At 39.1% G+C, this 17,070-nt stretch overlaps 1 protein-coding gene across 1 annotated transcript in view; it reads left to right on the top strand.

The window, feature by feature from the left end:
* The window catches only part of Zip48C (Zinc/iron regulated transporter-related protein 48C), a 67,330-nt gene that overhangs the window by 47,919 nt on the left and 2,341 nt on the right, over positions 1–17,070 (top strand). The window contains exon 6 of the mRNA XM_073091191.1: positions 9,670–9,828. Within this exon, the coding sequence (XP_072947292.1) occupies positions 9,670–9,828 (159 nt within the window). The remainder of the gene's footprint in view (positions 1–9,669; positions 9,829–17,070) is intronic.

Raw genomic sequence — 17,070 nt, 5'->3', positions numbered from 1 at the left:
ACGCCGCGTCTCCCGCCCGTCGCGTGTTCGATTCGCAACAGGGATGGCGATTCTACCCGAAAATGGACGATTCTTGGATCGATTCGAATCGTAATGTATATTATAATAAATCGATTAACAAACAAATCGAGGCCCAAATAATCGATTCTCGAAAAATCGATATTCGATCTTTTCAGCTGAAAATGGAGAAGATAGCGAAAAAAAAGGTCATCAGGTGCAATCAAGCATTGAAAAACGTTTACGTCAGCAAAAAATGTCTATAATACATTCAGCCAACTTCGTAAAGATCGACTTTTGATTTTTTTGGCCCTAAAGATCGATTGTTCGATTAATCGATCTCAGATCGCCATCCCTGATTCGCAACCGCCCCGGAACGAACGTACACCCGCCGCGCAATGCGATGCCTCCGATCGGTTGCGTCAGACCGTGTAATAGACCGCGTTTGCGTTTTAATTGCGAACGCGAACACTTTCTTATGGGTTTTCTGGTTAGTCTATTCGATTGGCAAAAGGGTCATGGACGTAGCGATGTTAAGGGGGTAGAGGGTCCAATGCAGAGGTAGAGTCGAGGTCGGCGAAAAAAGTTGAGTTGTCTCTAAATTTTTATATCTCCAAGCTAAGGGAGGTCCATAATTTTCTATTCTCAGTTACTGACTCTTGTCGACGAAAAACAAAACAGGTCGCTCTATTTTTCTTTTCTCGCCTATGTAAGGGGAGGGGGGAAGTTGTTCCACCTAAACGCTCCCTTATACACATTACTCCCAGTACAGTCCTATATGTATATTTGCGTCAATGCTCCTGCGCAGCATTCATCACAGTGATGACACCCTCATAATTACTAATTAATTAACAATGACTTACCAGAGTACATGTCTATTCTACCTAACGGCTCCATCATCAGACCAGTTCAATGATGCGAAAATATTGTGTCGTTATCATATTTTATGTGAGTATAAGGAACGTGGGATCCTTTATCGGACTTATCAATTTCATAGCAGCGTGGGAGTCTGAGAGTATTCACGTTCACGTTCGGTAAATTTAAGTACAGTTACATTGAACAGAGGTTTAATTGTGATTTAGGTTTTATTATACAAACCTATTGTATTACGATAATTAAGGACAACGGTCAAATACGTGAGGCTTTCAGGAGAATGTCGAGCTAAATCTCATACAGTGTTATGTGGAGAATGCGGTTCTTGGAAGTCATCAAATATATATTTTTCTTGCAAAAACAGTGTTAAATTAAGTAACACATGTTATGTAATACATAAAACATGTTTTCTATTAAAACATGGCTAAATCCTACCCAATAATAGATATTGCAGTTGTGAGAACGCTTTAAAGCAATGCATTTCGATTGTTAATTGTCGCCGTTAGGGTAATCTCACGTGAATTTATGGTCGAGACAAATCTCACGAGATCTTACCGAGGATTGTGTAGAAAAATTGTCAAATTACCTCAAGTAATTAATGGACGGATTATCAAGCAGATAATTTAGTTTTTATCTGCTTGATAGGGGCGGGAATAGTGGCGGGAATCACTCGCTCTACGCTGTCACATGGATGTCGCTCTATGATTTCGTCGTCTACAAAACGGCATGTAGGCTCTGAAAACAAAAGAATTTTATAATTAGCCCTATAATAAACAAAATTTCATGTTAAATCGTGAAAGTACCTTCAAGTTGGTAAAAATTGGATTTTAGATCTTAGACTTTGTCTCCAATCTAACTCTAGATTCAGTTGGTCAAATGTCCAAACTCATTCACTTACGAAATACTCGCGTCTATGCAGTAACTTATAAAATAATTCTTACATAATCAAATCGCAAAGAGCTGTTGGTATATTTGTGAAAATCTTTTAAAAACTTAGCTGAGCTTTTTTTATACCAATTGAACAGTTGTTTTTTATTTTTTCTTTGGAGGGCTGGTGTGGACTTCAACATTGAGTTGATTTTTAATTACGATGTTTGGCATGATGTCGTCACTAATAATAGTACTGCCACTTAGCAAGTAGAGATTATTCGATAATGTATGTATGTTCGATTATGTAAAAGTGAAAAGTATGTTAGTGACCATTAAATAATAAATAAATAAATAAATAAATAAATTAGTTCGTCGTAGGATCGCGAATGGGTTTGTTCACTACGGCTCAAATCTTTCCGATCAGCCTATGTATTTCGTTTGTGATCTCGCATATTACGGGACATGCCAGAGTAAAAGCAAGGCTCGCATATTCCTGCTACAAAGAAGAACACAAGCCTGTCCAAGCACAGATTTGATTGCAACCTCTCTTAGTAAATAGGTAAAATTTATATTTCACCAGTATTTTTTGTGTGCCTAGTTTAGCATAGTAACATACATTATACGTAGTAACTTTTATGAATTTTACGTAGTAACTTTAGGCAGCAAAAAGTAGGAACTTATATGAGTGTCAAAAACTAAATTGTTTGATTTACAATTTAGTTGCTATTTTATAGTGTAAAGTATAGACTTCCGACATTCAAGCTTTGAGTGTTCATTAATAAAAAGTTATGTTTGTTTAATTGGATACCTACATACCTACATATAAAATGAGTACGAGTAGTTATTATTTTCTTGAAGTGTCGTTTCTAATAAGTCTAATGTAAGCAACACTAGACTTATTGAAGCATAAGGTTGTTCATTTTTTGTGTGATATATGACATAATCAAATTAAGTGGTGCCGTGATCCATTGTTGTAGACAATGCGTCTAGTGAACGTTTCTCACCGCATGCGCATATGACTCACAGTGACGTAGCACACATCACGCTTACGTACCATATAGGTAGGCTCTTCGCTCTTCCGATCGTAGGTAGCATGACTTATTGTTACTGCACAATTAGCTTTCCGAATGCGGATGTGACAATTTGTACTGTATCTAATGGAATTCTTAAAATATTGCTACATTAGTATACGTAGGTATAATGTGTAATGACCGCAGGATATACATTTTGATTAACAGTCGACTAACATCAAAGAGTTTTAACGAGAAACAGCGAGGCGTTCCGTAATCGTCGTCGGCAGCGGCGGCGGGCGGCGCGGTGCCGCGGAGCGCGCGTCGTTCGCGGGCGCAATCTCTGCATATCGAGAGGTCGCTCTCGACATAAGCGGCTATTTGGTCAGCGGCTGCTAACTGGAGCCGAGAAAGTCGTCTATTTCGAAATTTGAGTGTTGCGTGAGGCCGGTGTGGTATGTGTCGCTTCGGTGCCGCAGCGTCTGGCGCGCAGAGTCGAGCGCTCGGCGGCGCGCTGTCTGCGCGTTCTTCCGGACCGCACCCGTCCGACCAGTCGCAGCGCACCGCCCGCTGCCCGCCTCGGGCGATCGGCCTTCAGAGTTAAATAATTAAATCGAGAGAACGACGCCGTGAGCGCAGCCTCCGCCGGGGAGCCAGCGGGCCCCGAAGACGCGGTTGCGGAAGGCGCTACCAGCCTTGATGGCGCTGATCTGCGCAATCGAGGCCGGTTTGTGGTGCGCATATTGCGTTGTTGCCACACCTAATCTTCTCGAATGCCTTCCTACAACGTTCTATCGTTTTGATATTTGATCGATGACGTTTCCAATTCTGATACCTACACATGACTGTGGGAACAGAATGTATAACGACCGAATTAAATCTTTAAGTCTTTTTGTAGTATAGGAGTACGATTAAACTATGCAAAGTTGTCTGTAGTCAATCCTTTTTGCAATATAAGGCAAGTTTCTCTTGTATAGTTTTATTATAGCAGCTTTTCTTTGTGTTTGACTTTTGGTTAAGTGGACATTTCGTACACAGTCGATAAACACAAGCCTGATCATGTGTTTACTTTCACATTTATAAATGTCAGCATACAGCTCACTTGCATTAATTTATTCAAACTAGATCATTCGTTCTAATAATCTTTAAAGGTAGTCGAATTGTACCATTTACAAAGGTCAGGTGATTAAACACGCTTGCGCCGTTGTTTTCATGTTGTCATTTTGGATTGAAGATCGTGATTGGAATTCTGATTTCATCGATTAACGCCCATCGTTAATAATTAATCTATCTTATGTTTTGTCTACCAAAGAACTACACTTGAGAATTTTTTCATACAAGACATTGTCAAATCTCGATCTTCGGTAGGTAATAATTGGATAGATTGATTATTAATAATGGTGGTTATTGTCGCTAAAAGTATCCTTGATTCCTTTTAATTAAGTATTTCCACGTAACATTGTAATGAACATACAGAAGAAGAGAATATTTCGTAACAGTTAAATTCAATTTAGCGATTGTTATTTTCAAATGTCTTATTAGCTAATTTGAAATGTCTGACTCTGTATTATTTGGTAGGTGGCTTTATGTGAAATAAAAGTTGGCCAATTAGTTACACAAAAACGTTTTATATAAGTCGTTACACAAGTTTTCGAATATTTTTTGCTTCAATTGCTTAACACAGCATGTTATGGGTACACTGTTTATTCACAATGGATGTGTTCTCCGATCAGTTTCGACGCGTAAACGGCTAAGTGGAAAGCACTGAATAAACAACACATAATATCGTTATAGTGGCGAGGTTTTATTTAAATTCAACGTAGTTATTGAGTGACGGGCATCCTGTTTTATGGGTTGTCGGCGGCTCAAGAGTGAGACGATTCTGCGAATCAGTGGATATCGTCGCAAATTGCCGCTTTCGCCACCCGCTGAATAATGCATGTGATAACATAACATCACGTCGCGCACCCGCCGCCACGTCAGGGTTGCCACTCAATTTTCCTTTAACTTGGCCCACTTGGCATTATTATCGAAATATTCTAGCAGATTTCTTAGATGCCAAATAATGTCTCATGATTAATACCTGCACCTTTTGATGAAGTCACTTTCGTTTTAACTTTTAGATGTCGGCTGACTTAAAGAAAACAGTTATAAAAATATTTGTTTCACAACTAATTGGTTAGTGTTAGTTGAGCACATAAAGAAGTAAAGGGTACAATTCCTAACAAAAGTTCGACCTGGTAGCCCTGGCGCGGAGCCGCCCGCCTCGCGCCGCTGGCTGGCCCCGCGCGCCGCACAATCGCCACCACTGCCGCCTCATAAGCGTTTTTGCCACACAAATAAATAAAATTTGAAGTGTCTGTCTGTCTGTAATTTTAGAATAGCTGCCATTTTCTAAGTTCATGTGCTTATCCACGAGATAAAAGATATGACTTCAAAATTACACATTAATTTTGTAAACCAGTTATGTTCACTCAAAGATTTCCAACATACATTTTGGACATCGAATATCGATGTAATTTTTTTTAATACAAAAGTCAGTAAATAATAGCTGCTATTCCTCACTACAACAAATATTATATCATATTTCTAAAATCTCTTGTCTTGAATTCAAATTTCGTTTCGTACTCTTCAACGCTTGAACGCTTAAATTCTTGAACGCAATTGTCGTTCGTCGTTCGTTTCGTTTTCGTAGAATAGTTTCATTGCTTAGACTTGCGATGTACAATTCTTATGAAGGAATATGACGCTTGATTCCACCCTATGCCAAAATTGCCTGTAGTTCTTTGGAACATTATTTAGAAGGGTCTACAGCGCGTAGAAAGACTTACCTTTCAAAGCTAGCGATACATTGGGGACTATTCTGCCTATTGCGTAAATGCAAGGTGACGATAACTACTTACCATCTGGTAACCCGCTTACGTTATCGTCAGGCTATTTAGTATTTTAAGATGTGCAAAGGAATAAGCAAAAGAATCACTAACGCATACATAAGGCCTTCCAATGGAAACCTTATAGATACTATCTGAACATATTGCTAAACAGATTCATTCGTTCGTCGTGTTCCCGTAAGATCATTTATTCGTGTTATACAAAGTTTTGTTATCTAAATACGTTTCGTATGTTAATTTTCTTTACATATTAGTGTAATACGGCATGTAAGGAACAAAGATAGATATTTTTCGAAAGACAAAGAAGGAATTTCATATGTGGTACATCATGTAACGATGTGGAAATCATTGCATGCAGGTTAATAAGCTTACGGTTTTGTTAAAATTTATATTTAAAACTATTAGGCAGGTCTGCTGTGCTGTAAAGTTGGTCTTTTTACTGCAAAATAACATCGAATTGAAGTCATTGATTTGCTTAGTTATAACCTTTTATTAACTAATCTGCTAGCGAAATGCGTAACTTTTGTGTAGAGAGCCTTACGCGAGGGACGTTTGTTTCAACAGTGTCACGAGTGTTCGTATATCTTTTTCGGCGCACACCACATTTTATTTTCAATACCTACTAAATATGTACATCATAGAGAGTATTTTTGGATTCCTACCCTCCAATAAGACCCCCTCAGATGCCATTCACATACTCGTACATATGTGGTCTTAGTTATTTTTGTGAGGACTTATGTGCAAAATGCAACTTTTACTAACAACTCATTTTCAGAACGCCCTTGCTTACCAAAAGGTTAGAACAATAATTTCTCCGTAAACCCATTTTCACATATAAATCACACATGTTTTAAACGTATTATTAGTAAACAGTATCAGGTATAGCCTTCGTTGAAAGTTTATTATCGCATATACTTAAGGTTTATGCGATGCATAGATGTCTATGCAATTCTACACACATGTATAGTATGAACAAAACATGAGGATAATAAGGATAACTTATTATACAAACCGTTTTATGTAGGAAAGTGGAGTAAATTGAAAATTTGTGCTTAAGCACAACAAAGTTAGTTTCCTGTTCGCTAGGAATGAGCGAGATTGATAAAATGTCGATATTGAAATTTATATCGAGAGCTTGATGTCGATTTCGGTACATAAAATATCGATATTTTATAATTTTAATGGTTTATTAACACTTGAGGCATGCTAGTGTTACAAGAAGTGATGAACTAATTAAACTTATGTAATTTTAAAACAACATTTAATTTCAACAATTATTATCTATAGCAGTTGAGCTGACTTGCGAATGAATGAGTACCTGAGAGGACCTACTGAGACTAACTGACTTCATTTTATTTATTGGGAACATAAACAGGTATTCATTCCATACCACCAATAGGTACATTCGTAACATAACTTAGCTCAAATGTAGTTGTTTTATTATACGAAGATGTCCCAGGAAATATTTTATGAGCCCGTAAACTTATACAAATCATTGGATGAAAAAAACGTAACAACCAATGTCATCTATACTTCTATACTAATATTATAAAGAGGAAAACTTTGTTTGTTTGTTTGATTGTAATGAATAGGCTCAAAAACTACTGGACCGATTTTAAAAAATATTTCACCATTTGAAAGCTACATTATCTACGAGTAACATAGGCTATATTTTATATGAAATATATTTGATAAACTGATTTTGAGGCGATACAAAGTTTGCCGGGTCAGCTAGTCTTAAATATCCTAATATTTCGATATTTACAACTTTTGCTTATCGATATTAAATGTCGATATTTCAGCAACACGTATAAATATAGCTCATCCCTATTATATGCACGAGTGGTACGGATAGCAACGATGGTGGTGGGCCGTGTCAGCGGCGGTCGGGTATGGGCTGGCTCGGGCGGCGATGGCGGTGTTTCCCACAGCGGCGGCTCCTCGACCAGTTCGTCGGAATGTGGTCGCGGCACCGGCCCGCACTTTCACCAAAACAATTCGTTAGCGGCCTCTCACCACCGCGCCGCAACCCGCCACCCGCCACTCGCACACGTGAAAACTAACGACACGCGGACGTTTTACACGACGCTCCCACGATTGTAATTTTATTCACGTTGCTTTTTCATCGATGTGAAAATGAGCTTTCAGTCTTGCTCACTAAATTACTTGAATGTTTTCTTAGCACAAAATAATGTTGTAACCTGGATAGGTTGTACCTACATGTACATTTTTGTGAAGAATTTTTTACAGTTTTAATTATATGACTATTTCAAGAATGCGTGTTCAAACATTTTATATGTATGTTATAGATATGTTTTGTGATAAAATATTTGATGCGTAACAATTTGCACGATCAATTATAAAATTATGTTCGAAAATATGCAATGTATCTTTTGCTAACTTGATTTTACGATACGATAACTTGAATGCATGATAACTAATATGAGATTTAATTTGTAGAGCTTCTGTTACTATTAGTATGCTGACAAAATTATGTTAATGCCATAATTCTGTAAATATGCACTGGATAAAAAATACGCCGGCTTTTAAAAACACTTCTACTGATGCAGAAGTGCACATTTTCTTTCATTAGTAATATAACCGTTTTGATACTTTTCGGTAAAGATGCGTTCTACAATAACTTATTTCAGGTTTCTGATAAATAAATATTTTAATTCGCGAATAAATTAACAGTTTGCGGGAATTGAAACTATCCTTTTGAATAAGGTAACGTTAACATAACGGCTATGGTGTCACAGGTACAGCAAACTTTGAAAAGTATATTGCGCCGTGCAAGTTTAATCTTTGTAGTCGGACTAGAAGGTCTGCTCTAGTGAGAAAATGATAATTTTATGACGTTTCGAAATTCATAATTAGCTTAACAATATGCATATGTTAAGTATCAGCTGGCTTAGGGAATCGCTGGGCTAGGTATGTTCACCGTGAAGAAAATTGAACACTGGATATTATTATTGTATTATTATCTATGGAAATAAGTAAAATTGACATATTTGTTTGTGATTCTAAAATTATGTTCTAAGCTTTGGTTCTAAAATTGATTTAACGGGGTGCAAAAAAACCGATTGATTCGCAATTTCAATGTCTATTTCCTGAAGAATTCCTGAAAATACGTTCTGGATTTCTGTGTAGAAGTAAGTATCGGCTTAAGTGGACATCTGTGTGGAGAGCGTAATACTTTAACCCGTCTTCTTTATAATATTGAATAGCTAACTGAGAAATACGTCCTCCTGATGGTAAATGGCTGGTGCTGGACATGGATATTTGTAATCAACCCGAGACATGGTTAATGAGACATAGTTTAAGTGGTTCTACCTTACATCCTTCAAACCATAACACAACAGCGCTAAACATTGCTACCTTGCTTATAAGACAGAAATTGGGAAATGTGGCGGTGATGCCTCTGGAGGCAAACCACAAAGGGTTCCTTTTGATACACCTCATAATAAAGCAGATGAAGCAAAGAAAGGCTACCTGATGGAAAGTTGTCATCTTCGCATATGGACTATTACAACATCGGCTTTGCAAAAAAACTTTTTTTGCACCTTTCTCGAGGAGTTCAAGTCATAGCGCTAGGGGAAGTTAATTCAACATCTTGCACGTTCGTGCAAACTGAACAGTGGAGGACTGCCACGAGTTGTTATTGTAGATGGAACCTCTACCTTCTATAAATGGGGAAGCAGACGTTTTGAAGGTGGAAGAACAGCAGCGTTAAGCGTTGCTATGTTCTGTTTTGAAGGGTGTGATAAGGGAGACACACTTTTCCGAGGCGTTTCAGCTTAGTCCTCAACGGTGTATCTGTGACCGACCTCAGGTAGGAATATCTAACCCTATCTGGGGTTGATTACAGATGTCCTTAAGCGGCAGTAGCCACTTACCATCAGGTGGACTGCAAGCTCGTCTGCTACTCCTAGGTATATTATAAAATTAAAAAAGGTAGGGTGATGTGCACATCTAGATCACTCTACCACCTATATGAGTATCCTATAACGATAATATTTATTGTTCAGGTACGGCCAGCTGTCCGGCATGGTGGAGCCGGTGTTCGGCGTGCTGGGCGCGGTGGCGGTGGCGGCGGCGCAGCCCGCGCTGCCCTACGCGCTCGCCTTCGCCGCCGGCGCTATGATATACGTCGTCACCGATGACATCATCCCGGAGGCGAACGCCTCGTGAGTAGCCCAGACTTAATACACACACAAACACACATACCCATACATACAGAGGTACATAGGACAATACAGACAACTACATACAGGGACATACATATAAAGTTATTCATGTAGGTATCAAAATAGATAAAAGTTTTTGATTTTACAACTCATTGCCTTACATAAATAAGCTTTTTCCTTGATATAATAAATTAGGTATATTGCCTTTTCTAAGCTTATTAAGCCAGGCTTTACACACATGACTAAGATTTATAATTTGAATGTCTGTCTGTGTCTCTCTATATTAGATTCAAAGTTCTTTTTGAGTTTATAGGCGTTAATTATTGTTAGTGGTATAGGTATCAAACAATACGTTTGCAAGGGCGTCTGTTGTGACCGTCTGAACCCATTTACACTCTATTTCTATGCAAAGCTATAGGAAAATCAGAGACAATATAAGTTTCTAATTCAAGCAAGTAATGTAACAAGTTTAACATAGTAACAAGTAATGTAAAAAGCTCCTCAATTCCACAATTTACAGCAATTGAGAATCTACATACCTAAATCCTACACCGAGATTCCAAAAAAAAAATCAAATGAATAAAAGTGTATGTAGGTAGAAAATTAAAATGAAGCATGAAGTATTAATGAAGTCAAAAAATTACAGGGCTATTTAATGTAAAGTATTATCATGCAGGTCGTTAAAGGCATGAGCCGGCACCACTCTTCGTGTCGTCGGCCGTTTATATTTTTTTTCTTAGTCAAACTAACACTAAATGTTAATTCTAAACATTCTTTGTGTTCGCTATGTTTGCGCCTGCATAACAAATGCATAAATTTATTCAGTATACATCCAGAATCTAAAACAAACACGGGACACGTTACACAACCTTGAAAGTGACCTGAGAGTTCTACAAGAGCAGTTTACGAGTAGCTTTATTGCGACCCTCGGAAGCCCAAACCCCTCGTTTCATCCGAGTGTCGCTACGAACCGGACAATCACAGTACCTATCCTTTATTATCCAGAAATCCGGACGCTCCCAACGCCCGTCTTCGCGCAATGAATAAATAATCTCGTGTTTTCGTAGATGCGTATCGAAGTTTCCGCTTTCAATATTGTGTAGTGTGTAGTGGAGCATTCGTTTGCAAAACGGTTGGCTATCGCGGGCGCACGATCTCGACTCGCCGGCTCCGCTCCTGTCATAATTGGATTGACAAGGGTCGAAATGTTGCTCGATTGTTCCGTTTCCTATTGGCGTTTCGACAGATACAGATTTGAAGTGCGCTTGTTAGCAAAGTAACTAAGTCCGGTGAGGGTCGGATGGTATTGTGCGCGGAGACGCTTCCCCTTGGCGACGGTGTTGTCAGTCTTCGCTATTGTCGAGACCGGTTCCGTCTTTTGGCACAACTGGTCCATCGGAAGGACATTATTAACAGTTTCGGTTTATATTCGGCGTTGAGATAGAGCTCCACCCTACAAATTATCGTTACTGTTGCTGTGGTTCTCTCGTGTGAACCCCTGTTCAACTTTTTCTCTCGAGTGCCGCACTGCAGATATTTGATTGTTTCGACATAGATAAAGGTGTGATGTCGTTGACCAAACAATACGTATTGGTACAATATTTGTCATAATACAAGCTGTCTTCTTTAGGGGGTTAAGGTTAAGATTTAAAACATCTTTTCTTAGTGCCCATGTGTATTACATAAGGAAGTCTTGTGGAAAATGTTATGCTTGTAAACGCACCGGTTCAAACTGCGTATTGTTAGTCAGTCAAAGAGGTGTACATTAGGTACTTAGACAGAATTAACGTTTGAAATATTTGTGCTAAACAAGCATCCCCTGCAAATGTTTTGTAGTTGTTAACCCTTATATATTCTGTACCCTCAAAAGTCTGAAGAGATGTAATTCGAAAATAACGAAACTAGAGATGATATTATACTCTTAGGGAGTTAGGGAAGAGTTATGCTCTATGTATTGGTATGTTCCTACATGGTGTCTACAACACTTATTTTTACACGCTTTATATTAGCTTCACTTGTATGTTTGACAGTGAGTAACTCCGTTTTTCAGTAGAAAGAGATCAACATACATCCTTATCTTACCCTGCATGTATGAAAGTATGAAATAGAATACCGAAAGCTTTTTAGTTGATTTTATCATAAAAGCGTGTTTTTTAGTTTGAACTATATTTATTATTTCCTGATTCCATAATAGGTACCAGCAGTGTTAAGTGCTGCTGTGTTCTGGTTTAAAGGGTGTGAACGGGAGTCATACTTATGCGATATATTTCTGTAGTCGACCTCAGGTAAGGCTTATCTTATCTGGGGTTGATTACAGTTGTCCACAGGCGGCAGTAGCCACTTACAAGGTGGAATGCGTGCTCATTCGCTACTCCTGTATTATTAAAGTCACCCCTGTCGTATATTTCGTACACGAGTATAAAACAATAGATTCGGTTGTTGCAAGTGGAACATAAAGTGTGGGCGCGGTGCGGTGTCGCGCCGCAAATACCCGGCCCGAAATAGCGGCGCGCCGTCTGACACCCCGGACGCGACTGGCCACGGCGACATCTAGCCACATTCTTTTAGACAACTAGCTGGCGCATGCGGCTATGTTTGCCCTGTTGCGTCTTCGGTTGTAGAGAGAGTGTGGAGTCAGTATGGTATCGCTATTTACTTAATAATACATGGAATAGCTTTAGCGAGGTTAGCTGAAGTTTACATCTCGATACAGTTGATCGTAATGACTTGGGATCGTGATCGTATTTAATGAGCGACTTCTACATAGAAGTAGCTGATGGTTGGTGGCCACCGCAGCTCATGGATATGTGAAATCAACCCAAGATAAGATTAAGTCGCCCACCGATACGGTGGTATCCCTGAAGACAAAGTTGAAACGGCTTGCGTTAGTAGGTACTCGTACCTATGTCTCTTTTATCACACATGCTGAGGTAACATGTGTGTAACGCTATTTCCGGATTACTTATTGTGTAGTTCAAAGCTCTGCTGATTTTATTAAATTCGGTCCAATTTCGAAAAGATCATGCGAGCTTAGATTGACATTATGCCTTTCCTAAACAAATTTGAAGCTACAGTATCTCTACATAGACCAATGCAGATAATTCCAATGGGGAAATAAAATTAATCTCTTTCCGAGGTACAAGGGTAAAACGGAGATAAAAGGGATTAAATAGTCAAAGACAAAACAGATAAATATTTTATCTATTTCCGTATCTTTAGTGGAAGTAATAAAATATTTTGGAAAAAAATATAATTATGGTCCAATTCGATCTCTCGGCGAACACAAATGTCTCTAATGTATCTCTAGAAATAAAATCGAAGTGATCGTCTATGATCTACAAATAACCTTCTCTTCCTTACATTATTTTCCACTACAATATTAAAAAAAAGTAAAAAAGTTTTTTTTTTTTTTACTCTCTAACTGTCTGTCTGTCGCAATCTTTGGTATTTCCGTTCCGTTCAGTTTCGTCTCGTTTATTCCTATTTTTCGTGTAGGCAGCTATTGCTTGTCGACTTCAGGTTAATTTTACTGAGCAATAAACATCACGTGAAATAATACAGGGTCGTTAAACGTTCGTTCTTCATCTGATATTACTAAGGCTGACCGCCCATTGGCAACTATCGCTTGAGCTACTGGTAGCGTTAGTCGTTTAGGCGACTGTCAAAACGGCTCTCAAACTAGCCAATTATTTAGTAGCGTTAAGCAAAAACATTGTCGCGGCAATCGTTTTTTGACTGCCTTTTCGGATATTTTTTTATAATATAGGAATAGCAGACTTTCCATCAGGTGGACTCATGCAGTGGTAAGTGGCTACTGCCGCTCATAGAATTCTGTAATCAACCCCAGATAGGATTAGATATTCCTACCAGAGGTCGGCCGCAGATGCGCCGCTACCCCTGAGGACTAAGCTGAGAGGCCCCGGAAATTAATGTTTCTCTTAACACCGTTTCCACACCGTTCAAACCAGAACACAGAAGCGTTTAACGCTGCTGATATGAGGCGGAAATAGGTGTGGCGGTAGTGCCGCCCGAGTTGAACCACAAAGGGTTCTACCACCTTCAAAAATTAATAGTGTTCCATTGTTTCTTTAGTCGCTCAATCTACAAATTGAATATTCGACCGACAGTGTCTTAAGCGACTGCTCAGTGGTTCAAGCATCCAAACTGTAGCCTTACGCAACGCGGTCAGCTTAAGGAAAACTTACACAAATATTTGGTAATCGTTTGGTTTGGTATAATTCGGTAGTGGTTATTGTAATTACTACCCTTTAGATACAGTTGCGTGACTAATTTCTTAATTTTAAGGTTGAAGGATTTTACTGGTGAAAGTGGCTCATTTTTAGCGAAAGCAGGAAATATAATTAAAAATCTATAAATGTACGAGTAATTGCTGATCTTCGATGATCATGCCTTGCCAACATGATGTAATGACACCTAGCATGTATTTGAAACGTTTTGACATATTTTGAATGCAAGTAACGAGGTATACCTATATTTTTTCGGATAATTGTGAAACATCTTGTGAAATTTAAATAATAATTCAACAGTTTTTCATACAGTGGCGCATGTCACTTTTTACAATCAATTTATCGTGCATCGTTTGTGTAACGCAAGTGACTGAGTTAAACACGGTTGGCTTTGTAGTTTGAAAATATTCATTTCAGTGATGATTTAAAACCGCATTTTGATGTTTTTGTTTGATCTCCGAAAATGCGTAGGTAATGCACGCGTAACACTATGCAGACGTTATATTTTATCAGCGCGCGGGCGTCGAGACACGTAGGGATGGCGATCTCAAATCGGTTAATCGAAGAATCGATTTTTTTGGACAAAAAAACGATTATTTTAATCGATCTCCAGCAATGGTATGACTCAGTGAATCGATCTTTCATCCTAGAAAGTCGATGTTTTCGAAGTTGATTGAATGTGTAATAGACATTTTTTTTTCGACGGATACGCATTTCAGTGCTTGTTTGGTCGTGATGACCTTTTTCTACGCTATCTTCGCCCTGTCTTAGCTGAAAATATCGAAGATCTACTTTTGGAAAATCGATTCTTTGAGCCTCGATTTTTCTGGGAATCGATTAATTAGACTTCGAATCGAATCGATTCAAGAATCGATCTTTTTCGGACAGAATCGCCATCCCTAGAGAGACGGCGGCGGCTGCGGCGGCGCGTCTATTTGCACGCGGAGGGCGGGCGGGCTCCTTTCGCTAAGTAAATTCGGTGCGGACACTGCGCGTGGGTTTGTCACCGTCTCGCCACTGTCAATAAGAATAAATATATGAAATAATGTGTTTGTTGCCGGGATAAAGTCGATGACGCTGCTCTAGTTTGTCTAACCGCTGACGTCACCGTCTGGGAATCCGGCGCGCCGCGGCCGGCACTCCCTGACCTACCTCCAGACATCGCGCTATGTATCCCGGGCACATGCTCAGTATACCAGATTTCGCACAATAAGTTTACCCATACTAAAGAGACAGTCCTTAAATTGCTATAGCAACGAGAATAGCAACAAAATGGTTATTTTTTTCCCGTTACATTTTTACTGCGACAAATGACATGTGTAGTTTAGTTGATTTTTAATGATTCTTATCTAAATAGGATTGTAGTATTCTAATCCGCTTCCACCATTAAAAATAACCTACTAAATACTATACTGATACACTACTAAAATGTTATACAGCTTGCTCTAGTCCCTAAAACCTAATAGCACACCAATTTCCTTTGCTCTTGCGCTGCTTTTCAAAACCATAACGCTTACCCAACACTATCACGTACTGACAAATGTATTAACATCGGGTAACATTGAACAAATCGCCGGGTCATGTATCGATCGGTTGAGTAGGCAATTTGATTGCAGCTCAGCTCCACTGAGCGCTTATTCAAAATTCCTTGGTTTCGGGGCGTGATGTCAGCTGTATTGTTGGGTATTTGGGTGCTTGTCGGTGTTCCCCGCTGGTGCGCGTGACCGGCATACGGGACGGTTAACGTCGACACGTTCGATCATCCGCCGCGGTCCCGCGAGCCGGATGTCAGAACTAGACGGTTAATTGTTGAGTATTGCGTGATTGTAGTTAACAGTGTTGAGCTGAAGCCCCCGTAAACTAAAGACGTATCAGGAGATAGTTTGGTTGAGCCCCTACACAGAACAAGCATCCAAGTTCGCACATTGCAACGATTCGATATCGGCTGATAAAAACTTTGGAAAACTGGACGATTGCCTCCCAAATTTCTATTGCGCTGTTATCTCGAGCACATACTTACCGATTGTTTAGTCGGTAGACTAGTGAGCAATATTTTGAGATTATTACTTATTACTGAGAAATCTGTAGAGTCATTCGACTGACTGTTGTTTAGCATGCGTATTTACCATCCCACCCAACTGTTTAGTTTATCCAGAGTGCGCCCGCAACCCAATCGGATCAAAATATCACCTCATAGCAAGCGATCCTGAGCTTTCATCTATACCTCCAATCCGTAGTTGGTAGCCCATATACGAGTAAATAAAATATTTGTTTGAGAGCAAAGCTAGGCAATGAAAAGGATAGATTTGATTCAGTTCTATGAATTATCTACCTCGCACATCCTTAGTGAATGTAAGTAATAACCACCAAGCTGCGATTAATACGACAATTGGCAATTGACTTAGAACTTATTGTAAACGGCTAGGTTTCTTTCATAGGTTGTTATGCTCCGAATGATTATGTAATACCTATATAGGGACGGTATCATTGTGATACGCAGTCCTGTCTTATGACACTAAACCATATGCGTTACTAAGAGGTACCTAATCTAAAATACTTTGGAGGTGGTAGAAGTATGGTTTGACTAGGCAGGTGCCACCGTCGCAATTATTTTGGCTGTTTTATAAGTGAGGTGACAATCTTAGTCCTTGGGAGGAGCAACTATGTGATCTACCTTAGGGTTAATAAAAGGTCGAAGATAGAGAACACTATTTGATAGGCTACAATCTCGTTTGCTATTCCCGTCCTCTCGTAAAAGTCTCAAGTAGCCATTTGTAGATACTAAAATAATTCATAATTACGCCCTATTAGGTAAGTATGATAGATACGCATTGCATTGCACGTTTTTTTATAAGAAATAATTTAAATAAAACGACCAAACGTACGCGCGTACTATACTAATGGAACAAAATACGCGGTAATTGCGCAGTCACATACATAAATAGCCGTTTTGTTTTGCAGTAAAAACCGCGCAGGCGATGTGCAAGCGAGGTGG

This window comes from Epargyreus clarus, unplaced genomic scaffold (genome assembly GCF_041222505.1).
Source record: "Epargyreus clarus isolate Ecla_fem2 unplaced genomic scaffold, WU_Ecla_fem_2.2 ptg000034l, whole genome shotgun sequence".
In the NCBI taxonomy this organism is placed as follows: Eukaryota; Metazoa; Arthropoda; class Insecta; order Lepidoptera; family Hesperiidae; genus Epargyreus; species Epargyreus clarus.
The sequence above is the reverse complement of the archived record's forward strand: the minus strand, read 5'-3'. Positions and strand labels throughout refer to the sequence as shown.